The 25,218-nt window shown below is 36.9% G+C and overlaps 2 protein-coding genes across 3 annotated transcripts in view; one reads left to right on the top strand and one right to left on the bottom strand.

The window, feature by feature from the left end:
- Nucleotides 1-17,364, bottom strand: part of LOC131439223 (facilitated trehalose transporter Tret1) — a 42,268-nt gene extending 24,904 nt beyond the window's left edge. The window contains exons 1-4 of one of the 2 annotated variants that reach the window (XM_058609985.1): nucleotides 16,759-17,364; nucleotides 6,684-7,079; nucleotides 2,846-3,151; nucleotides 2,549-2,782 (exon numbers count right to left, since the gene is read on the bottom strand). In XM_058609985.1, coding sequence (XP_058465968.1) covers nucleotides 2,549-2,782; nucleotides 2,846-3,151; nucleotides 6,684-7,079; nucleotides 16,759-16,833 — 1,011 coding nt within the window. In that variant the 5' untranslated portion in view covers nucleotides 16,834-17,364. Of the gene's footprint in view, nucleotides 1-24; nucleotides 2,501-2,548; nucleotides 2,783-2,845; nucleotides 3,152-6,683; nucleotides 7,080-16,758 lie in introns of those variants that run through there. The other variant, XM_058609987.1, reaches the window with a different exon arrangement.
- The window catches only part of LOC131439226 (RING-box protein 2), a 101,426-nt gene that overhangs the window by 30,470 nt on the left and 45,738 nt on the right, over nucleotides 1-25,218 (top strand). The window lies entirely within an intron of this gene.

Here is a 25,218-nt window from a genome sequence, read left to right as displayed (position 1 = left end):
AAAATGGTTGCTAACGTCACTCACGAGCTTCACAAAACACACGGACACACAGCACTCGCTCCTTCGGGAGGATCAATCGATTCCAGCTTAACGACCGAACGGCAACTGAGTCTAGTTGCCAATCGATGATTGTTTTTATACTAATTATTGTAGCAGATTTAAAACCTCTGTTGTCCAGTTGAAACGAGATAGACTGACCGTTGCCACTATGCTCTTATCACTTTCGCCAGCTCTCGAAAGGAACCTATGGAATTTGCTTTCCTTTCGCTCCGTTGTGTCTAACAGGACTGGATGATTCCTCACGGCAATAAAGAACCGTATTGATGAGCTCGCGTTGGTCGCATCATAAACTAGAGTCCATCCCTGGCATTGCCAACTGCAGTAGATTTGCCAGGTATGCCCAACTGGTAATTCATAGAGAGAACGTCTGTCCTGTCAGGACACATGATGCACCTCATTGTTGGTGGTACACTCGGTAATAAGCGCACGAGGAAGATATTAACCCTTGAATGACCACTTTGTTTTTCGAAATATTTTTATTTTTCTTGAACAAAATTTAGACATCAACAGTATCATTTGCGAAACCTTCATGCTTTGAATTTTACATATTATATTGCACCATCAGTTCTCGTATATTCCTGTATTCTTAACAACATAATAAGAATACCGACAGAGCAAGGTTCAATTGTAACCTTCTGAAGCTAGTGGCTTACTTCCTGATTCATGAGCTGTGGCCATTACACACTGTAAAGTGTAACAATTGTGAATCTGTCGTATGTTGTTTAATCACATACTTCTCGTTACAAGGAAGATTAGCACGGCAGTGTTCGAGCGTGTGATTAAATGCCGTTGTAATCAGTAATTTTCAACCTTTGAATATTAAATTCCAGTGCGTCTATAATGGAACTCCCTTGACCTTGGCCGGTTTTTTGTTTGAACATGTTCCGGCCTATGTATCGCATTTTGCATTATCCTTCAAATAATACCACCATCTGTTGAGGTTACACAAGAATTAGATAAAGTAATCCCATAATTTGAACGATCTATTTTTGATGTAGAAGTTATACTGCTCAATTCCTTACCTCTCCGCATACTAATCGCTTAATTGTTATCGTTTCACCGACTCACAAGCCGGTGAAAGGTGTGTCAAATCATCTATCTTTCGTAATCTCATCTATTCTCATAGGAGAATTGATGAATGTTTGATGGACGGATAAGCCCTTCATTCCAGCAAAAGATATCCGATAGTTTCTATTCATAACTGTTTCAAATTAGAGTGCAGTGCACAGTGGTCTAAAATGGTAAATTAGCGAGCCAAATATATTTTCTCTCAAATATATTTTTTTGGATGTAGATGTATTCATAAAAGTTCTTTGTATTCAAATTAATGCGAATTAATGCGCTCAATTTTGCTAAGCGAAGTTATTCAATACTGACATGAACTGCTCACAGAAAAGTGATTTATTCATAAACACCCTACTTTTATTCCAAAAAATGTATGTAACTTGATCTAATGAAGAGCTGCAAAAGTAGATACTTTTGCAAAGTTACTCAAATTAACATTGCTTTTGATTATAAACAACTTTTGTGAAAACATCAACCACCAAAAAATAAAATTTATTGAGAAAATATTTTTGTCTCGCTAATTTCCCGTTTTGAATCACTGTGGTAATTTGTTCGATACAATCAACCTTTTGCCCGTGGAAATATCCTGAGCATGTCAGTCCAGAAACGATATTGGAAACTATTTTCATATTCGTAGACCTTGAACGATTTGTGCTATAAGATATGCACTTGTACAGCAGTTTCTAGGAGTAACAACTATACCCAATGATCTATGCCAAAATTGGACTCGGCGATTAAAAAATTAAACAACAATAACTAGCAAGTTTTACAATACTAAAACTAAATTTTTTTGATTACTTTAGAAAATCATCCAGCATGTTCAAATCCTGCTCGGAGGAACCGAAAAATGAAATGGTGTTTATATTTTTCTGTTGCAAAACAAATGCCCAATCACAAAAACGCTTCTGCCTTCCATCAAAATTTCATTGAGAAGCGAAGTCTGAATCTTTCAACTTATCGAAATTAATTCAATGACGTCGTACTCCGTACCGCTGATGCTGTATTCAGAATACGCTAATCACTGTAACCACAAATAAATTGACTGTCCTGCTCTCTACAAACAAACGTCGTCGTTGTCGTCGTTATCCGCCTAAGAACAACTTGATCACGTCCCCAGTAGATGGCACACTTAGTGACGCAAATTGTTCGTTCGAGGCGGCTCCTTGCATGATTTCTGCTACTTTCTTTGTTTTCATTACTAGTTGCAGGGGTCAATGCGATGGATTCCCAGTTAAGAATTGTCTTCACTAGCGATCGTAAATCGATCCAGTAAACAAATGCAGCTGGACTCAATGTACGTGGCTATGAAATGGTTCACATGCGGGCGCAAATTTTCGCAAGTTAGAGATATGATATCATGCATATAGGTTAGAACAAATCATGCAACATTTGAAGCAAATACCGAAAAGATTGAGATACTTACTTGTGACCAAATGTAGATTGGGTTGGTTGTGGGTCGATAGACTTCGAGTTTGGGTTTGCCCTCTTCTGTAATTTGACGTACGAAGGGGACCGCCGACCGAATGTTTTCATCTTTGGTGCCCATTTCCATTTCAAAGAACCGTATACTTTTACGCGAGTCGGTACTCATCGACTTCGCCTGTTGAAATTGTTTCCGCGAGGAGATGTAGTCTTCGTCCTCGCTTGAGTCTAGATCCTGAAAATGGGCAAGATTTTTTTGAAATTGCGTCAACGCTTGACCGGACGGCGCTTGGTTTACTTTCAGATCGATGATCACTGGTTTGGTAATGTCGGCGTCAATTCTTAGCAGCGATGACGACGGCTCGAAGTCTTCGTCACTGCTGGACGGCGAGGGTTCCTTCTCGAACTTAAAGGAGATATGGCGCGCATCGAGACTTTTGTGTTTACGCTCCTGAAACTGTTTTCGTTGTCCTTCGAAGTCGTCCTCGGACGAGGAAGCTCTCAGCAACTCCTCGAGCACCTTGGAGCTCTGGACGTCAAGTGAGACATGTTTTTTACCCTGGTATTGCCGACGGTTGTCCGCTGCGAGGAGGTGACGTAGTTCCTACGATCAAAGTACAAACCAAAGGTTATTGGTTGTTTGTAATCAATATAATAATCCTATGCTAATATTTGTTTTTTTTCTTCTTCAGAACAATGGTTTTATTTGGCTTGAACATAGTTATTTAATATACTTTTTTTCTAAATGATGATACGTGGTCAATTGCAATTGAAGATTTTTATTGGAAGTTATTCATGCGTCATGGTTGTGTTTCTTTCCAAGTTATTTGCACTAAACCATGGAGAACACTTCAATATTTTATAATGTGAAACCTTTGAAGTGTTTTCTTCTTGATGGAAAAACTACTTAATCAAACCTAAACTTCACAAAGCATGAGCTGAATATTTGTTTAAAAAACTAATGTTTTTGTTTGAGGTTTGTTCGCGACAAAATATGGACACTCTAAAATACGTATATCTTTGGAAATACTTCATCAACGCATGAAATATTTCGCAGACTGATGAACGTATGTTTGTTCATTGTGTAAAATCAATTTTTTTATGACACTACAAGCTTTTAGATCGAAGATGGCGTCGAAAGAAAAGCAAATGTAAAAAACAATTGTGTGCGGTTGCTATGAAAACTTGAGACGGTCAGTAAGAAAACTTGTAAAACACGTTTTATAACAGCCAGGAAAGCTGGGAGCGAAACACAAACGAATTTCAGGAATCACCAGAAGGACACGAATTTGAAGCAAATATTGTAGAAGAGATCTGATCTTTCGATACGTATTGTGACTGTAAAAATAAAAAATTTCTCCAACTTTCGTGCATATTTCCAAGCACCAGCAAAGTATGAAGTCGTTCAAAGTGAAAACTGTGGCGAACCGTAATGATAATTATGTCGTTTTCGCTTGATGCCAAACCTATCCCAGTTCCCTCCCTGACTGCTGTCAAACCGTTTGTTTGAAGTCAGTTTTGAACCTTGTTTCAACGTAATTGAACTGAAAAACGAGTCAGTTTCGAACCTGATTTTATACTGGGTTTGCACCCCCGTTGCTAAGTGCGAATCCAACACAGTTTCGTGCAGTGTTTGTTTGATGAAACTACCCTGGGTTATGCCGTTTTTCATTGAAAACCACTGGTGGCGTGGATTGCTCTAATTTTGCACTTTCGAGCAGAAATGCAACATTCTGACGGTGTTTCATTGCGATTTCTTATCGAAAGTGCAAAACCAGAGCAATCCACGGCACCAGTGTTTTTCAATTAAAAACGCCATTAGTTTCAGTTTTCTCAAGCGAAAACGACATTAGAATATGACGGCTAAAATCCGGGCTCACAGGTTGTATAGCGAATATTTGACGAAGTTTTCCTTTAAGCAACTTCTCGGAATGTAGAAGAGCATTTCAGAACAAAGAAAAAGGCCAAGTTTCCAAAAAACAAGGAAACCATTCCTAGGCAGCCATGACGCTCGCTCTCGCTATTCTGGCCTGATTTGACATCTTGTCTCTACTCCAAAGAATGGGTCCATGTTGTACTGAAAGAAGCAAATCCACAAACTGCTCAGAGCGGCGACCTGTCGTGCAGTATTGAGCTCTCGTGTAGAGAACTCTCTCAATATAAACAACAAATTATAACTATAGAAAAATTTCGAGAATCTTGTACAAAAGCAGCTAAATCGGTTGTAGATTTCGAAAATTTCAGTTATAGTGAAGTCTACACAGACCTAATGGCTGAAGTAACCTTCGTAGTTTTTTATGTAGCCTAATTCAGTAACTATAATTACTTTTATGATGACTAGTAAAGCACAATTAAGTGAAAAAAGCACATCTTGGATTGCACTAAAAGAAAATTTGTTTTATTCCAAATCTTGTCTGTACAGATTTTGTCGCGAAAAAGTCATAATAGGATTTTGAACATTGAATATCTTTCTAAAGCTTATGGATTCCTTCTATTTTTCTTTAAATGTGAGATTTTCATAGCTTGACGTCTGTGATGAATAAAAAACGTACTTCATTCACCTTATTCACTTATCATTTCAATATTTATGCATCAATGTTCAATCACGTCGATCGTTTTTCAATTTAATTTTGAAGATTTCCATAATAAATATCATAAATTTATGGTTTATTTTTAAATGAAATATTATTATATATTGTTATATGTTATAAAAAGAGGTTCGACCGCAAGAAATGAGTCGATTCTTAGATGTTCAATTTTTTTTCATTGCATTGCATTCTCTTATTTTTTATTTAATTTTCTACATTGACATATGTTCCACCCGGGTTAGCAGTTCAATGCGTTGTCGTACACTCGAAAAAATGAAATTTACGCTTGACGTAAATTCAAGCATGCCGTAATATCTTCGGTGATGACACAATATTATATCTACTAACATGTAAAAATAAAATTTGGGTCTGTATAGATGGAAGCTTCAGCTAAATTACCTAGGAAGTTAATTATATGAGTTATTTCCACATGTTTTGAATTGTGAATGTAAGTGAATCGAGATGCTCCTTTTATGTGCATCTATAAAGAAGTAAACTTTTCTAAGTGTGTATGTTCGAGCCCCGAGCTGGAAGTATTCTAAGCATCGGTAGGATCGTAGCACCAGCCATGCAATGATTTTAAAAGCTAAGAATGTAATAGCAAAAATTTTCGGGAAAATTACTCAGAGCCGTAGTTTAGTTGGTAAAACAATTTCCGCTGATAAATGAAAGTTACTTGTTCGACTATTTCCGTTCAAACAATTGATGTTATCGTTGGAGACAGGCTTTGGTCATGTAACATCAAAAATTTACGTCATGTGTGTGAAGATATGAATGCTGCTAAAGGCAATTAAAGTCTTTAAATGAATGTATTTTTCATACCTTTACTAAAACCATACTACTAACAGTTTCCAAAAAGTTTAACTGTAGAGTTGCTTTTCTCGAAACATACACGAATCGTCTCGGCTTGGCGGCTCAATGCATATGTCGCTGGTCTTCCGAGCCATGATGAAAAAAATTGAAATCACCACACTTGAAAACAACGTGTGAAGTTAGATCTAACTAAACATTCATCCCCGTAAACATTCATAATTTGCATCATACGTGAAATTATGTAATGAGTTAAATTTGTTACATCACTTCATGACATATACCGCTCTTCGGAGTTTCAGTATCAATTCCTCAAACTTATTAGTTTTTGATGCTCCAAGATTCTCAGTAAACTGGATGGAGATCCTTTTTTCATAAATATGTCATTTCAGTTATATTTTCTGTAGAACAACAATATAAATTATGACTAATGAACAAAAAAATGCCAACACAGCTTCAGACCCATTAACACTCAATCCATTTGAAAAAAAATGTTCCAACTGTTTTTGAGGTATAGTGGTTGGTGTAAGTAAAATAGGCATGGTTGGAAAAGTGTTAAAATACTGTATTCTTAGGCAGTTGTGATTTAAAATGTATACACTGCCTTACACTATTTGCTGATAATTGAAATGGCTATAGAAAAAACTATTGGAATGTTAGAAATAAATGTGTACCAACTTTTAGTTTTACAGCTATTAACCATTGTTTAAATACTATGTGCGTAAGAACCAAACTTACCTTAATCAACTGATTCTTGTGTTCGGAGGTGCTATGACTTTTGTGTTTCTGGAAGTGCTCCCGCTGTTTGCGGAAACCTTCATCGCTCTCATCGAACCGATCTTCCTCGTCGAAGACCACACGCGATCCCTTCAGCGAGGATTTGCTTTTGGTCTTTGATTCACTGCCAGGCGGTGATCTACTGGTCAGAGGGTCCAGAAATGGGTTTGTGTCTTCCGCTTCCAAAATAGGACTGAATGTTCGCTGTGCAGCGATCCTAGGTGTGCTGTTCAGGTCTTCCGCGTTGGTGTCCAAAACGATGGTATCCAAACTGGTGCCCGTGGTCGAGGTGGAAAGAGATCCTTCCGCAGTATTGACCCGTTGATAGCCGTGTTGCAAGGGATCACGGGTCTCATCCTACGAAGAAAATAAAAAAGTATAAGTTAGGTAAAAAATAAAGTTCAACTCCCAGTCGTATACAAAAGTACCAATCTCGAGAACCTCCTTCAAAGTTAGTTGTACTCCAACTAATCGTTCCAAACAAAAGAAAAACAAATTGCATCTTCGGATGCAACTACTGTAATCATCATAGCTGCTCTAAAAGTATATATTGTATTTTTGATAAAACTGTCAATATTGTGCCGCTCGTACTTATCAGCTATTTATTAGCTTGTGCATGAATGCATTCCCAGTTTCAACTTGTTCCAATGAAATAACTTGACTCGGCTAGAAGTTTCTCGTGCCATGAAGTTGTTTGGCGGGGCTTGGACTCTTATCAAAATTTTCAAAATTCGACACGAGCCTTGCAAAACGTTTTCATCTCGTTAGCAAAGCTCTTGCTCGAATTGGACAGAAGCGGTTCTCGATCAGCCATTGGCTGAATGCTCATTTATTAAGTCAACAGATTACAACAGCTGGGGCTTAGCTATAGACCAACTATTACCATCCTTATCAATCTGCTGTTTACAGAGAACACACAAATTATTCAGCTTTCCGGGTGAATGTAGTAGAACACTGCAGCACATATTATTATTCAAAACCACTGGATCAGCGGCGCGAGAATCATTTTGTTTATACGCGGGACATGAACAACTAAGCTGCTCATCAAAACAAATCCCCATTCCTATCACTATAATGTGTCAACTCGATGACATCCATTACACGTGGAAAGGGGGTGAATTTTTATAGTGTTTCTTACCATCATGAAGATTGATTGTATCAGGAAAGTAGCTTCGAAACACATCTCTAAAATCCTCAATTAAAGATGAAACATTACCTTGCAATGTTCTGAGTGCGATCGTTAATTGATAACATAACGAAAAGAAAGTCTTTGTAAGAACACTACTGTAAGTTTCTCATCAAAATTAAACCTGAGATACGACACACATCTATCACATTAACAAACTACGTTCTCCGTGTTTGTCAGTTGCCTCTTAACATGATAATCCACAAGTTAGTGAATAACTGCAAGGAAATCGAGCAGGCTAATTTCTTTCCGGGTTCATGAAGCGTAATGCAGTAGCCTCATACAGATTCAATTTAAGCCGGCTTTGTATTCAGACGAATTGGCGCCGAACGTGAGGGAATTGCCGAGATTGTATAGTACATATACTCTTCCCGTAGTCGTTTACAGCGTGACAATAGCATATCGTTGAATTGAATGACTACAGTACTGATGAAATTAACAATTAATTTAAGGAATTACTTGGTTTTGCCTCTCCCCAAGTAATACTAATGGAAAAAATGTGAAGGGCATTTTTAAGCCACACTATGAAATCTACAGGAAACTTTTATTAATACACTTCGATTAAAAAAAATTTTTCTCATATTACTTATATTCTCAAAAATATCACTAGAAGATTATGTCAAATTTTTTTTCAATCTTGAATAAAATAAACTGTCTTTGGGTATGAACTAACAATACCTTTTCAATTTGTAAACAGTTATTTCAAGTTAATAAAAATTTTTCTATATTTTGCATCGTCGCATTAAATTATTAAACACATTTTACCCTATAGATCTGAAACCGGAGGTCAGACCCGGATGAAATTAAACAGCAACCTGTAAGATTATAGGAACTGTTATTTGAGCCTAAGTTTGTGGAAATCGATCAAATCATCTCTGAGAGAATTGAGTGATTCTCGTTTTAGAGTTTTAGACCACTATTTCGGGTACTTTTGGAACCGGGAACATGGAACCAGCATAGCCGAAGTCGGTAACGGTAACTAATATAGCCTACAAATTAAATCAGTTCTGAGTCAAATTTAGAATAGTTTTACCCTCTTTTGCATCGTTGCTCTAAATGACGGTATTTAATTTTAAACACACTTTACCCTAAGTATGATAAAATTCAACAGTAACCTATGGGACTGTGAGATTTTTTATTTAATGAGTGACCAGTGACATAAACACATGTATACGCACTTAGTCTTCCGGGACAATTTTTACTAGTCAATTTTTTAAGTTATTCCATAAACTTTCTATATGAGAAAGACAATAAATGTACTTTTATAGAAAAGCATCGTTAGCATGATTTTGTGATAATACTAACAAGTATTGAATAAACAACTTACAAATTTACATATTTTTCACCTGAAAAATATAAATTTAAATTTGGCAACCCTGCACGCTATACAAAATTGATCAAAATACAACGGAGTAGCACGTACCGACGCGTAACAGTTTTACATCGTAATTTTGAATGACGATTTAAATGTTTTGACACTCATCGCCCTATAATTTCGTAACCGGAAGTCGCATCTGGATGAAATAGCTCAGTATCTTTCAGGACAACAAGAGCTTCAATTTGAATCATGATTTGTGAAAATCGATTTAACCGGTGCTGAGAAATCTAAGTGAGTTCCGTTTTTTGAAGCTGCTTTATCGGTGCTTGCGGAAGCGGAAACCGGGGACTAGTAGTCCCAAAGTCCGCCAACTAAATGAATTTAGCACTAAGTTCTATGAAAATGCGCACCTCGTTTCGCCATCGCTTGTGAAAAAATACTCATGAAATTGAAATTTTTCACTAATCGCACTGTAATATCGGAACCGGAGGTCGGATCTGGATCAGTTTCTAGGGGACTTTTTAAAGAATTTCAAGACCTTTCATTTTCTCCTCAGTTTGTGAAAATCGGTTTGTGAAATTTTATTATTTGTCAATGGAAATTAACACACACATACATACACAAAAACAGACATTTTGTTATCTCGACGAACTGAGTTGAACGGTATATGTCATATGGTCTTTGAAGAAAGACATCTACGCATCTTGAATGGTGGTAATTCACAATGAATGGAGCAACTAATAAATTTCCGCTAAGAATATTAAAATGAATTTGAAGTTTAACAATGATATTGAATATTCTTTCAAATGGCTTAAAAGGGATACTCGTTATATACTGAATGATGTTTAATTTCTCAATCTTTTTAAAGTTCGCAATTCTATTGTAACCGAAACAATTCTAAACCCAACTGACTAAATTGAAAATCAACCTAATCGATTTCACAGGTTTACTGAAACGAATGAAGGAGTTTCAATTTTTGTCCAACGTCAATTAAATTTCAATACTTAATTTGTCGAAAGCTTTGAAATTGAGATAGAAACCATTCATGGAATCTTTTTCATTACTTCATTACAGCGTATTTATCGTTTCAAAGTGCCGGTGAGCGAATAAATTTCCTTAAAGGCGATTTGCTAAAACTCACAAGATATAGATCTATTCTTTTCCATAATAACAGTTCTAAATACTATGCAAACCTAATGGAATAACTGACAAAGTAATCAAAATGGTTGTCTTCTGATAACTATTTTCTTTTATTTCCATATAATCCAACCTTTCAATAACATTTAGAAATTCAAATGAGGCAATAAATAATCATATAAGTTCTTTGTTCAATTAACAAAGATCTTATTGATTTTGATCAGGGTTTTACTATAATGTGAATCATGAAATTGCTTTGGAAAATTCTGCTGGCATCGATACTTCAATAGATCACTTAAAGCATTACGAGTTGCTGTTCCACCATGATAGTACAATAAAGTTACATAGATTCACAAATATTAACTCATTATCTGTTTGTATTAGTTATCAAATAAGTTTATAAGTTCCTTTTCTCCCTGCCATATTACAAGCAAATTCACAATTTTTCCTACAGTAAAAATCACAGCATTACGGAAGTAAATGATGTCCTATTGGTAATATCCAAATCATGTATATGATAAAGCTGACATGTCGTCACTTTAGACTAAACACCCAACTTAATCCTTAACAATGTAAAGTGAATTCATAATCCGAACCAATTTGGCAGCAAAAAAAACAGTTTAAAGTTATATTGATTTCTATATTGTTCGAGAACATCGTGATTTTACAAGTTACAAGATTTTGACAAAATGAGCTAAACAGAATTTAACGTAGCATTTCTGTGAGAGAACAAAACATGTGAAAGATATCTAGAAAAATCGTAATGAAATAAAAAAAATATTTCCATTCTACACGCATTGATTAAAGCAGTAAAGAGTCAAATAAACTCAGTAAAAGTGGACAGCTGTCAAGTAAGTTCAGTACGAATGCTATGTGTATGGAGCGGAACCTTAAATCCCGACAATTTTCTATCTATTAAGATAACTCTGTTCACCCACCAAACTCCAAAGCATGTCTGACAGTTTTTTCGTGCGAAAATTTACGATTCGGTGTAACCTTGAGCTTTCCAATCCGTTTCATACCCACTCAAAAATTGAACAAGCCCGTTCACACACAGCAAGTCAAGTGAACAAACGCGAGCAAGGAAGCATCAAATCAAAATAAAATAACGGACAAACAATCATGCGGAGATTCCATGAACTGACGTCATCATTTAAACTCGTGAGCGGAACACTTCATGCGATTCGACATTTGTCTACTGCATTCACTCACCGATAACGGGCACTTGTGTTGTTCGGAGAAAATGGAAATTCACTCACTTTTGCTCTCGCTATCCGAAACCATATAGCCATGAGTTCATCTTAGTTCATTCGAATGTTCATCAACTTAAGGATTGCAAGATTGTTGAAACCGTGTTAATGATGGGAAGTACAGAAAATCCATTTGCTGAATCATTGATACCATCACCCAGTTTTGAAGGTAACTCGAATTTCCAATGAATCGCTACCATTATGTGTTGCATTGGTATTCACTGTTGGTGCCGACGAATCATACACGAGTGAACATTCTCCAGCACGTGCTCTCTCTCACGGTTTGCCGAACCGACAGTAGCGACTGTCGGCTCAGCACGAGCTCAGAAATGTATCAACGCCACACGACAAATGTCTCTGCAGCATATTGAATGGCGTGCCAGCATAAATCATCCGTCTGCTATTATTGTATATTAAAGCAATAGCAATTTGCTGGATGATGACGCCAACCAGTCGCCAACAATGATAATGTTAATTTGTTTTGACAATTCTCGAGTTAGAAACAGTTGATTGATGCTTTAGATGATTTGAAACAGATGCCAGCAAAAACATAGTCAAAATGACAGGCTCTTCTAAACCGATGCAGAAAAGTGTCTACCAGTTTTGAACTTGGGCCAAATGTTGTTTCATCTCACATGTCACATGTTAGCAGAAAACCTCGACTTCCAAGTCTGCTGTATGAAAAAGACGCACAACATGCTTGGGGAAGTGACTAGTTCCTATACTGTCAACTGCGATTGAGTGCACTGAAAGATCGGTTTGGTCCATTGTTATGTAAATATTTTGAGTCGAGCGATCTAGTACTGATCTAACATGAGTGTGATATTCGGATATTCTGGAACAAAGTATCCTGGCATTCTCTGGCAATTCAATGAATTATGATGTATATATTAGGTATGATTTTTTGTTTCGATAAAAAATATATTCAGCCTTGTGAATTTGCACTTCGAATACAGAATCGAACAATGTTGATGTTGAATCATTCAATCGAATCAACTCAAACGATCAGTTTATAAGAAGTTTGTTTGAAACATACAATCGAGCTCGTGTCTTCTGGAAATTTGCGTTTTCTATGTGACATAAAACGTAGTTCAGGTAGAGTGATTCATAAACGGACAAAACATCGTTGATCATTGTTTTTGCATCATACCGACATTTGATGATTAATGTCAAAACACAAAATGTTATATAAGTAATGATTTCATGTTATATATGATTTGATTTCACGATTCGAATAAAGGATGGTCCCATACAAAAATTCTTGAATTTCATTTGAATATGATTTCCGATTTCAGAATTACAGAGTGTGCAACAAAAATAAATGGCTATAGCTGCGGGAATGAAAGATTTTAAGAAACCCATAGAAAGTTTTCATTTTGATACGATTTCCGCTCCCGGAATTACAGGGCAGTTATTGCAAAAATTTGGTTTTTCTGAAGGATCCATGTAAACAGCGACAATTCCTTTAAAATTTCTTTAAAAATTAATATAATTTCTAGTTCTTGCTAATCGATGACTAAGAAAATTCACTTTAGTTATACCGATTCCCAGTAATCGGTTCCGGAAGTACGGAAAATAATGGTCAACTCTCTTCGATTTCTCAGATTTCTGTTCAATCCGATTTTCACAAACATGGATTTAAATGATAGGTATTACACTACTTTAAACATGGTCGTCAAAAGGGAAGAGGAGAGTTGGCATCACTGGGAGTACGATGCGGTGTCTAAGTGTTGCCCTCGAAAAAGTCTAATTACAATGTGTATCAAACCACTTATATTGAAGTGATTAATCGAATCAGTTATTTTGAGTGATGATGCCGCTATGTGAAGTGTGTGTTACAGCTGTCTATTGCAAAAAAAAACAGAAACCAGTAAATTAAATATATGAATTGATAGCGAACCTCCCAACAGCCGATTGCGGAGTTTTACGAGTTTCGGAAGAAATTTCGTATTGTAGTAGGAAGCATATATTAATACAAAACGAGATAAAATTTCAATGTATTCTCGGTAGCCGACTACCCAGAGCAATAAACGCAAGATAATATTATAAATAGATCACATTATCTACCAAGACAAATCCTGATCGCCCCTACTAATATCATTCCTTTCCTGTGACATTTGAGGCGTTGCAGAGAATTCTTCGGTCACTAGTAGCAACAATTGTTGAACTTACATTCCTTCCCTTCCCATATTGACCTGCATGGGCGCATGGCCATCTGCGTTATTGATCAGTCCATGTTCTAAGTCAGTTCAAATTTCAACTGGTTTCTGATCAATCACGGCAAACTCACGGGAGGTCAACTAAGCGAAGCTAAGCTTAAATATGGTCGTCAAAAGGTGAAATAACTAAGTCCTCACAAGTTCCTATCTCATGCCTCCCAGTGTGTTTATGATGACATTCGGACAATAGAACGGCCTAGACTGGATGCTATCGTCTTCTGCGTTAGGAACAGGATGAGAGGATGCGAATTGAAACGCAAAAATTATGGAAAATCCTTCAAATAGGTCAAGTATTTCGCCTTGACGTTTTATTACTGAAGTAAAACCCTGTGACTTTAAATTGTCAACTAGTTTTCTTGCAAACCACCTGCAGCATTCCTTGCAATTCATAAGTTTCATTTTGCATATCATCCTTTATCTTTTGACGCATAAAGCAAAATACGTCTTATAAGTAAAAATAACTTTTTGTGTATAAATAATAATTCTATTCTTTTTATTAATGTTTTATGCAGGAGCGTCTATAGACCAAATATTCCGAAGTGTGCAATATCATACTATGTTCCAAGGGTATAATTGGTTGGTTCAGTAGACTGAAGGTTACGAAAGTTTCGATACGGTAAGAAATGCAAACCCGGCTATTAGTAAGATTAGAAAATGTGAACTAACTGAAGAACATAAACGAAATACGCGTCGATTGATAGTCTTTCTGTAATGTTTGAATCCATTTGATGCAAACATTTCATTTAGGCGGGACTTTTAGATGAAACGGTGACTTCGGAACATGATTTGCTCTGTATACGAAATGAGTCATCGGAATTCGGTTGAGTCAACACCTCCCTGAGTCCTGGACTAAAGCTATTTGCATGTATAAACAAAACACGGAAACTTATTTTTTCTGTAAACCGCTGCCATACAGTGGGGCTTGGGATAGGTTAAACATACACTGATATTACAGTACTTTAAACATAATTATATATTATTATGAAATGATAGATGTTAAAAATTTTGCACCAATATTAAACGTTATGATACAAAGAGCATAAAACCTTTTTGGAACTGTACTAAAAAATCATTCAAACCCGTAAGTCTTGTTGGTTGATGGACAATTCGGTAGTAACATGTGATTAGGGCATATCGCACGATAGGCCCTTGCGAATGTTACAAAATATAATGGTCATTGCTCGGCTCTACAACCTTCATTTACACAATAATCGATATAATCTCGTAGATAGAAGCGCAATCTACAAAATTGTGCGCAATATGCTTGAATTTCATGTTTAAAACTTTAGTAGTGAGCATTATTTTTCGTAACTTTCAAAAGGGCATATCGCACGATATGCCCTAATCACATGTTAGTACCGAATTCAACCGACTTTGGCTATACCGGTCACCAACCAACCGGTGTACAATTCCAAAAAACCTGGTCAAATATTTCAAAACGGAACTCACTTCGATTTCCCAGAGATCACCACACCGATTCTCACAAATGCATATTCAAATTATGGTTCCATGCAAAGCTCCCGAATCCGGATCCTACTTCCGGTTCTGGAATTTTAGGGTAATGAGTGCTTAAAATTTCAAACCGATGGTTAGATCGATTATGCAAAACGCTTAACAAAAATCTAAATTGAGCTCAAAAATAATTCAATTTATGAATCATATTAGTGCCTGGCCATTAGAACTGACTTCGGCAGTACAGTTCCCCGGATTCCAACATGATAAAAAATGGCACAACTGATCTCCACAAACTTCGATTCAAATGAAAGATCTTATAGTGCCTTATAAACCTGCTGAATTTTATTCTGATTCGAATTCCGGTTCCGGGATTACAGATTGATGAGTGCTTGAAATTTTTCACTTAGAGCGACTGAAATATTGGAACTTACTTTGTTTTCTCAGTGATTGCTTAATCAATCTGAGAACTGTTTCAATTTGTAGGTAATATTATATTCTAATATCAATTTGTATTATATATATTCGATATTTTTTATGCATTTGGATGATATCTCAACTATTTGTGAGAACATGTCTTCATGCGCAAAGGAAAGTGTTACAAAACTATGTTTGTAAACACACACACACTGATTCAATCGTCAACATCAGATTCGCAATATTCGAAACCGACATGTATGTAGCGCAAATAAAAATAACTCAAATATTGAACGCTCTGGCAAATTACTGGGCAAGAAGCGCTTCCGAATTTTCACCGGACCGACATCGGGCGACTGTACGGAGAGTTGCTAATTTTAGCGTCTGAAAAAAAATGTTGCTGTCCCAAAACGTTCAGGTAGTTACCAAAGAACGTGCCGGCGGTTTGTATCTATGACGTTGCGCCAGCGTGGGTCGGCAGTGTTCACCCACCAAGAGCAACTTTATTCCCAGGAACGTGTTGTTAGCTTTGACGTCAGTTTGGTTAAAGTGCCGACACCGAGACAGTGTTTTTTCGCTCTTGAATGAGGACAGCGGGAAACAAGTTTTGACCTTTATGAATGTCAAACATTTGCCCCGTCATCGCGGAGCCAGGATCCACCCTGATATGCGTCATGGAACAACACCACGAGTCAACTGTGAATAGCACCGTTTTCCAAACTTCTCCTAATTGAATTAAAATAGTTGATTCGCCCACAGCTATAACCAACCTGCCATTGATATCATCCGAAGCAGCAGCCATAACCGATTTCATTCAGCACGACGCGTTGTATTTTAAGAAAACTGTTTAGCACCAGGAATTGAATTAGATACTCAGAAAATGTCATGTGATAGACAGTCGCCACCGTCAATTGCGATGAATGTGCCAACGTTTGTCACATTCCATTGTGGTTGGTGAGCTTTGATCCTGACATTGGTTTGCGAACGGACATGGTTCGATCCCATGAAGCCCGGTTTTGGTACTCTAAAAGTATCGGAATTGGCAATGCCCACTTACCCCTTCATTGGTCATCGTTCGTTTAATTTTGTCCACTATGCGGCCCACTGGACCGCCTTGTCTGTTGGAGCTCATTTTTGTATCGTTATTAAGTATCAGTTAGGATTTCTATTTCCTCACGTGTCTGCACACACTATTAAGCAACACTATTGTGCATTTGCTGCACTATTAACCGTTGCACTTTTTTGTCACTGGTCACACCGTCCGTTCGATGTAGTCACTGTAATATTTCAAGGCACCTGAACTAATAAAAATTTAGTTTCACCTCAGTTTGAAAATAGTGCTGATGGTGTTTATATGCTTTTGTACCACTTTTCATTTACTAATTTATGAGGTATTTAGTATAAGGTCACTATAGTTCTATTTATCACTTTGATTTCAATATTAACTGGATTATGCCTTCTATCTTAGTTATTCATTACCGTCCGAAATATGTTAACATAGAAGCTTTATGCGACGTGTATTTGTTCCCTAGAGTTGTTTTGTATATAAATCATAAAAAACGAATTCTTTCCGATAACAGTGATAAAGGTGTGCTTTCCGCGTAAAAACGTATCGGGTCGGTTCTCGCGAGTACTACACGTACGCGTTTCAATTCATAAAAGATCTGCTCTCGCAGTAACGAAGTGGCTTAAATAGTTGTACGCTTCGGCAGTCATTCGTTGGTATCCGAACACAGCAGAAAATAAACAAAAACAGAGACAACCGCATGGCTACCAACACACATGCACATGAAGGTAGTCCATCATCGATTCGTTGATTTTAGCGCAGGGGATACCCAAAAGGCTGTAAATCTTCGCAAAATCTTGTATTAAAAACTGAAATGATATTTCCATGTTTTTTTTTCTCGGTAAAAATTCTTCTCTCTTCCTTTAATCCATGACGCAAACCTCTTCGTGACTCATCCAAGACACTTCTGGAACATTCCTAGTACCCGGCATGTAAATGAATCTTGGCTTGGTAACCGGTGTTGGTAGTGTGTGCAGTGGAAATTTCCAGCGGACCATTTTCTTTCACCTACCGTACGGATGATTTCTACGTACACAATGACAAAAACGAGACCCAGTAGCATCCAAAAGGCCGCAATGTCTGAGTATATTGATGCGTTGAGACCTCAACTTGTCGATTATAATGAATCTCGTTATGGAATGGAGTATATAGTTCGCAGTGAGCTCAATGGAACGCATTATTGCTTTCTTTGCGACGCTAGCAATTTTAAATGAAGTTTTTCGATTGCAATCTACTTTAGAATATGCTTTCTGGAGAACAAATCTTGTTAAACAAACCTACATTTGACTTGATTTTGCTCATACTCAAGATCGTCTACTGGTTGTCTTATTAAGAAAAATTATATGAAAAATGGATTTAAACGGTTACTCAAATCCTAGTTGTTCAAATTAAATACAATCTAATAAAATTTTGAAAAAAATAATATAATGAAGCTAAACATCCGGTGCTGGTGTATTTTGCGCCTTCCTGATGAAAAATAGTCATTCAAACAATAGAAATGATTCGACAGATCATACTCAAATTTCAAACGAATTTACTCATGATGACATTCCTCCTAAAATAGCTTTTTTCGAGATTTCACTTGTTTAAACGGCTTCCCTTCCACTTGTTTAATTCAGTTTAATTGTTTTATTCAATAAATATCTGAGTTCTTTGCATTCCATGTCAAAATAACAGATCGGCTGAAAAGTTCGTATCGTTTCTATGAGAGGGCGCCACTAGAATTAAATCCATACCATTTTCAGTTAGTACCAACCTTCAAAAGATACGTGTATAAATTTGACAGCTATCTGATTATTAGTTTGTGAGATATTGCATTTTGAGTGAAGCTACTTTTGTTATTGTGAAAAAAATGGAAAAAAGGAATTTCGTGTGTTGATGAAACACTACTTTTTGATGAAAAAAAGTGCCGCCGATACCAAAAAATGGCTTGATGAGTGTTATCCAGACTCTGCACCGGGCGAAGCAACAATTCGTAAGTGGTTTGCAAAATTTCGTACTGGTCATATGAGCACCGAAGACGATGAACGCAGTGGACGTCCAAAAGAGGCTGTTACCGATGAAAACGTGAAAAAAATCCACAAAATGATTTTCAATGACCGTAAAGTGAAGTTGATCGAGATAGCTGACACCCTAAAGATATCAAAGAAACGTGTTGGACATATTATTCACGAATATTTGGATATGAGAAAGCTTTGTGCAAAATGGGTGCCGCGTGAGCTCACAATCGATCAAAAACAACAACGAATTGATGATTCTGAGCAGTGTTTGGAGCTGTTATATCGAAATAAAACCGATTTTTTTCGTCGATATATAACAATGGACGAAACATGGCTCCATCACTTCACTCCGGAGTCCAATCGACAGTCAGCTGAGTGGACTGCACGCGATGAACCGAACCCAAAACGTGGAAAGACTCAACAATCGGCCGGTAAGGTTAAGGCTTCTGTATTTTGGGATTCGCATGGTATAATTTTCATCGACTACCTTGAAAAGGGAAAAACCATCAACAGTGACTATTATATAGCGTTATTAGAGCGTTTGAAGGACGAAATTTCAAAAAAAACGACCTCATTTGAAGAAGAAAAAAGTTTTGTTTCATCAAGACAATGCACCGTGTCACAAGTCGATGAAAACCATGCTGAAAATGAACGAATTGGGCTTCGAATTGCTCTCTCATCCACCGTATTCTCCAGATTTGGCCCCCAGTGACTTTTTCCTGTTCTCAGACCTCAAGAGAATGCTCGCTGGTAAAAAATTTAGAAGCAATGAAGAGGTAATCGCTGAAACTGAGGCCTATTTTGAGGCAAAGGACAAATCGTACTACAAAAATGGTATCGAAAAGTTGGAAGATCGCTATAATCGCTGTATCGCCTCTGATGGCAATTATGTTGAATAATAAAAACGAATTTTGGCAAAAAAATGTGTGTTTCTATTAAACGATACGAACTTTTCAGCCGAACTGTTATCTAGAAACCGACTACTTTTTTAAGGAAGGTCACAATGAGTAAATTATTTGCTTTTTGACTGTAGGATTGAATGACTATTTTTCACCAGGAACTCAATACTAGAAAAATGCCTAAAACTTATTTCTGCTGAAAATACTTCTATTTTTAATTTACGCTAATTAAATTTTCATTTCAAGATCGAATTATAATTATTAGACAAAACCGAAACCATTCTTGTACAATGATCAGTTTCCGAACTATAATGATTAGAAAAAAATGGAGCAATTCAACAAATATCGGAGTTTTTTCCATAACCCATAAAATCATTTTCTAATATTCAAATGACTATATATCATTGAGAACTTGAATTCTTAAAAATATCTCAACATTGTTTAAGTTGTATCTGCTTAATTTTTCGAAAGACAATGACAGATTTGAAATGAGAATATCAAGTTTTGGTTGTGTTTTTTCTCATAATTATATTTTTTCTGTTATTTTCTAAATTCTCGACATATTGTACGACTTATTTTTTCAGTGTGTAGATCTTCTAGAGGCCAAATCGATTTCCAATCACTTCTTTTTCGACACCATGTTTCTTGCAAAAAATTATACAAAAACCTTCCTGATCCCTTCGTCCATGCATAATAGATGGTTTATCGTACTGAGAACGTGTTTCATTCAAGTGTGGTAACTTTTGGAATTGCTCATAATCGAAACGGCTTTTTACATCGTATTGGTACTGAGATTGGGAAGAGAGTCTCGCACTACAATCCCAAAAAGTGATGCCTTCGACATAGAACAGCTTTTTTAAATATATTATTGAATAAAAAAAATCCCAAAAAAGTGAAATTAATAGGATAAGCCCACTAACTTGGCACCGTCAACATCCACGGTTCCAGGATAATATACTACACATTTAGTGAGACCAGAAGGGCGTCAACTATTATGAGTTACTAGGACCCTCTGAAAAAAATCACCGGACTACTCGGTCCACGGCAATTGAGGCGTTTAAAAAAGGCATTGTGCTTAAAGCTAGCATAAATTAGCGAGAGGTACTGCCAAGTCAGATTGCTCTACGAAAACACGTAACCGAATATTACAAGCGTAGCCAAAACTGACCTACAAACGCTGAAATAGAAAGTGCTACCTCATCCGCCATACAGTCCATATATAACTATTAAGAAATGACTCATGAATGGATACTCGTTGCTGTTTGAACGATATTTATCAGCAAAGCGGCAATAATTGAAATTTCTTCCTGTAATTGTTATCAGATGAAAGTAAGCAGTACAAATTTATGAACCTACATGTTCTGTGTACCTGGAAAACTTCAGTCTTTCTCACCTGTGAAACACGCACATTGAACAATCAATTCCCACATTTGAACCGAACATAATGTCTTACAAGGTATTTTATTCGAATCCACTCAGACTAAATGATGCGGGCTTCCCCGCATAATAAACTTCCTGTTGGGCACAGAATCAATATAATTTGTTCGGTACGAAATAACGTGAGCTCAATTAGAGTCACCCGATGGATACGTGTTCCCTAACAATGTCATCATAGAACTATTCAACAGACGACTCAAAATATGAATTTGAAAATTAGGAATATAATTTCGTATAATCCATAAACTGCCGAAACATTTTCAATGGAAACGCCACATAAAGTTGACGACAAAGGACACATACGAATAAAGCTCACTGTCACCTGTATTTCACAAAATATACCTCTAGCCAATTATGTAATTCTCTTGCATAATGCTGCAATTGAACTCTAAAAAGAAACAAACTATTAAAGCATATCACATCCACGGTTCCAGGATAATATACTGGTGATTGTGCGCTTGAAATTCATTAAAGCCCAAATCAGTCATGAATATTTATTTGTAAGACTTTGATTCTTACAAATACAAATATACCACCAAACGTCCAACTTTAGTCATATTGTTATTTAACAAGATAACAATTCTCTTCTAACAAGCAAAGTTTTCGAATACTCCTTTTGACTACCCCTCGCGATTCGCACGTCAGTGAACAACACTTGCTACAGTTTTATAACGATTCGCGCAATACTAGCTTCTCTACTTTGTATGTGTTTTTCGCTGCTATGAAACGCTAATTTTGCGATTCATTATATTTTTTGTGTTCCCGAGCGCGCTCAATACAGTCACACAGTCCATCATATTTCTAACGAAATCGGCAAATTTGCTTATGGCTCTAACCTCGCGCTAGAACTTATTTGCCCAATGAATATATTATGGCTGAGTAATGTTCACGTTTCACTAATCACCTGCTAACGTAATACTAATTATTTTCATAAGTTTACCGATCATTCAAAGGCCACTGTGATATTAGATATCATATTGTTAGAACATGCCATATATTTTCGAGCATCTCTATCTGATAATTAAGCGCTCAAATCTAGTTGGACGTCCTTCCACGCTGATCTCATACTAATGTATTGGCTACCATTTATGAGTTTAATACACATTCTAAATATTTCGAGGGCAAAAAGCAGCACACCATCACCAGTGCACGAGGAAAATGAAGTGAAAAGATGATGCAAAATTAACCACGTCACGGACAGACGAGCCCCCAAACAGCCGTCGCATAGCTCGTGGCACGCATACCAGTCTAGCAGGCAGTCACTGGTGCAAGTCGAGCCCCCCAAACATCGGTACAAGCACATATAGCTCGTCCCTCGAGCTCCCGGTGCCGCCTTTGCCTTCAATTGGCAGCTCGTATGCGGTTTGCAGGTGAACAGCGCCAGCTCATGGCAGTTCATCGCGTTTACCGTGCACGCCCCCGCAAATGTGACTAGCATCGATCGTCAGCGATATTTCTGAACAAACAAAATAAATGCTACGATGAATTTCAGGAAACCAAATATATCACAAACATGCTGTTATATTGAACGGAAATTATGAAATTATTTTCAAATTTGACTTTTTTTATTTAATGAAGATATGAATGATAACGTAAGACTCCGAATATGTTGTCATGTCATAATTGTATAAAAATCTCTGTAAAATACTAATATCAAACGAAAACAGAATCACAATAATGTTTATGAGCTCATACCTGCAAATCATCATTACAAACAGGATGATTGAGTGAATTTTTGCAATATGATGATGCCGCAGTTTTGCTTGCACGAAATGTGCAATTAGCAAAGACATTTCTTATCAAGTATGAAGTGTGAAAAATTGAACGCCATCTGTATTTTTTTGTCTTGTGTGGTGATCCTTCGTTCCTTGGATAAAAAATAAACTTTCTGATACTGGTAGGCTAACCTATCAAACAATGCCTTTCACCTGAGATATTTTCTCAGATGTTATGAAGTTCTGTAAAAATTTGTGTAAGTTTTTTGTAAACATTGAAGATCCAAATGACATGAATATCAACTCACTATGCCATTGATGTCAATTCCAAGGTGACGGATTTTTCGACTTTTAAATTTGATTTATGATTAAAAGTGAACTAACAAATATTCGCCCGGTAACTAAAAATGTTACACTGACATAAGACATGTAACATAACACTTCGGTTTAAAATTAAAGACAATATTTAGGGCACTGCTTCTGTTCTTTAGTATGATGAAAACTGTAACTGTGTTCCGCCATTCTGAAAGTATGTAGAGTGTAATAAAGCTATGTTCATTTAGAATCCGGAATAATAATATCATCTGTATCCCGGTAATGTTTTGACGTACAAATAAGGGCAATACATCAAAACAGAGGTAACACACTGTACTTTAAGGAAAAATATCAATACAAATCATTTCTCTTCGTTTCTAGTGAAAATTCGTACTTTTTTCTCGATTCTGCTCACTTCAACTTCCTTGGCACATTTGTTCCACATTTTGGTCATCCGAGTCGTGTCTCGAAACGTTTTTTCAACTTTTCTTAAGATTCCGCTTTATTATTGCATAAAATCTCTCGGTGGGCCGGAGCTGCGGGCAGTTGGGTTTTTTGTTTTTATCGATGAAATCTACGTTATTATCGCGATACCACTGGATGACTTCCATGCTGTAGTTGCAACCCGTCAAATCTGCCCAAAACTTTACGGGACCTTTATGGGCTTCAATGAAAGGTAATAAATGGTTTTTGGGTATTCTTTCTTGTACAGCTTCGAATCCATCGTCTTATTCGTCACGAACACTTTTGTCTTTGCTCCGCAGCTGCAAATCCCTTGCCAAATCATCAGTTTTTAGCAAATTCGTGCATAAAAGTAAACTCAAACTTGGCAGGAACGTCTCCTCGAGAAGTTGCCATATAGAATTTTTGACCAGGAAGATGTCCGAAATGCTTTTTGACGTAGGTTTCATCGTCGATGAGAATGCATCGTTGGTACTTCGTCATAACTTGCTGGTACATTTTTCGAGCTCGAGTTTTGGTGACGAAACTTTGCTTCAACGTTTGAGCCCAGCGGCCATATACGGTTGATTTGGCGAATTTCAACGCTTTAACGACTTTTTTCTTTTTTCTCGACTTCCATCTAAGAATAACTTTCGACTCACTGCACGAAACGCCGTGAAATTTATTCCACAGAAAGTGGATACCTACGTAAACAAACCGTTGTAAAAGAATTCTTGCAGCGGTCACTTTCCGTGTCGCTGCAACACAACAAGTGATTCTGGATTCTAAATGGACAAAACCTTATATTGATGAATCGATAATCAAACATGGTGATTTTGATTGTCAATATAATGAGAAACGTGACACAAAAAGCCATTTTCTTGCGTCGTAAAGCATTGAGTGCCGTACGATTTGAAACAGTGATATCCTTAGAGTGGAACTCGCATATCTGAAATGTCGCTGGTATGACATAAAAAGAAGTCGTTTTTGTATTGCATTGGTACGGGTGTATTGTGTTCATCACGACAACGTTCGGGTATGTGTAGCATGTCCAAAACTATTTGGGTAATCGTGGGACGTATCAACAAAATCTAGTGAATTAGAGTTTTGATAGTGAGTGGTCCTTGTTCCTAGTATAACCTGCAGAGTGAAACAGTACTCAGGTCGGTTATGCCATCTCTGAGGAAACGGAAAGAGGTACTTCCAAAACCGGAATCTGGGAACCAGTATAGACGAAGTTGGTTCGACAAAAGCGACTGGAATCCATTTTGCTTTTCTCGTATAGAAAGGTTATGCAATCACTGGGAGGGCCGTCTGTCATATACCATTCGAATCAGTTCGTCGAGTACGCAAAATGTCTGTGTGTACATGTGCGTATGTGTGTATGTAACGTTTTTTTGCACTAACTTTTCTCGGAGATGACTGAACCGATTTTCACAAACTTAGATTCAAATGAAAGGTCTTATGGTCCCATACAAAATTCTTGAATATTATTTGGATCCGACTTTCGGTTCCAGAGTTATGGGGTAAAATGTACAAAAAATGAAAATATGTGTTTTAGTTAGATCTCATAGTGCTTTAGTTAGATCTCATAGATGGCGCGACCGATGTGGTCCCATATGTAATTCCTGCATTTCATCCGGA

The sequence above is a fragment of the Malaya genurostris genome, chromosome 3, assembly GCF_030247185.1.
Source record: "Malaya genurostris strain Urasoe2022 chromosome 3, Malgen_1.1, whole genome shotgun sequence".
In the NCBI taxonomy this organism is placed as follows: Eukaryota; Metazoa; Arthropoda; class Insecta; order Diptera; family Culicidae; genus Malaya; species Malaya genurostris.
Note: the sequence above shows the minus strand (reverse complement) of the source record. Positions and strands in the feature narration are given on the sequence as shown.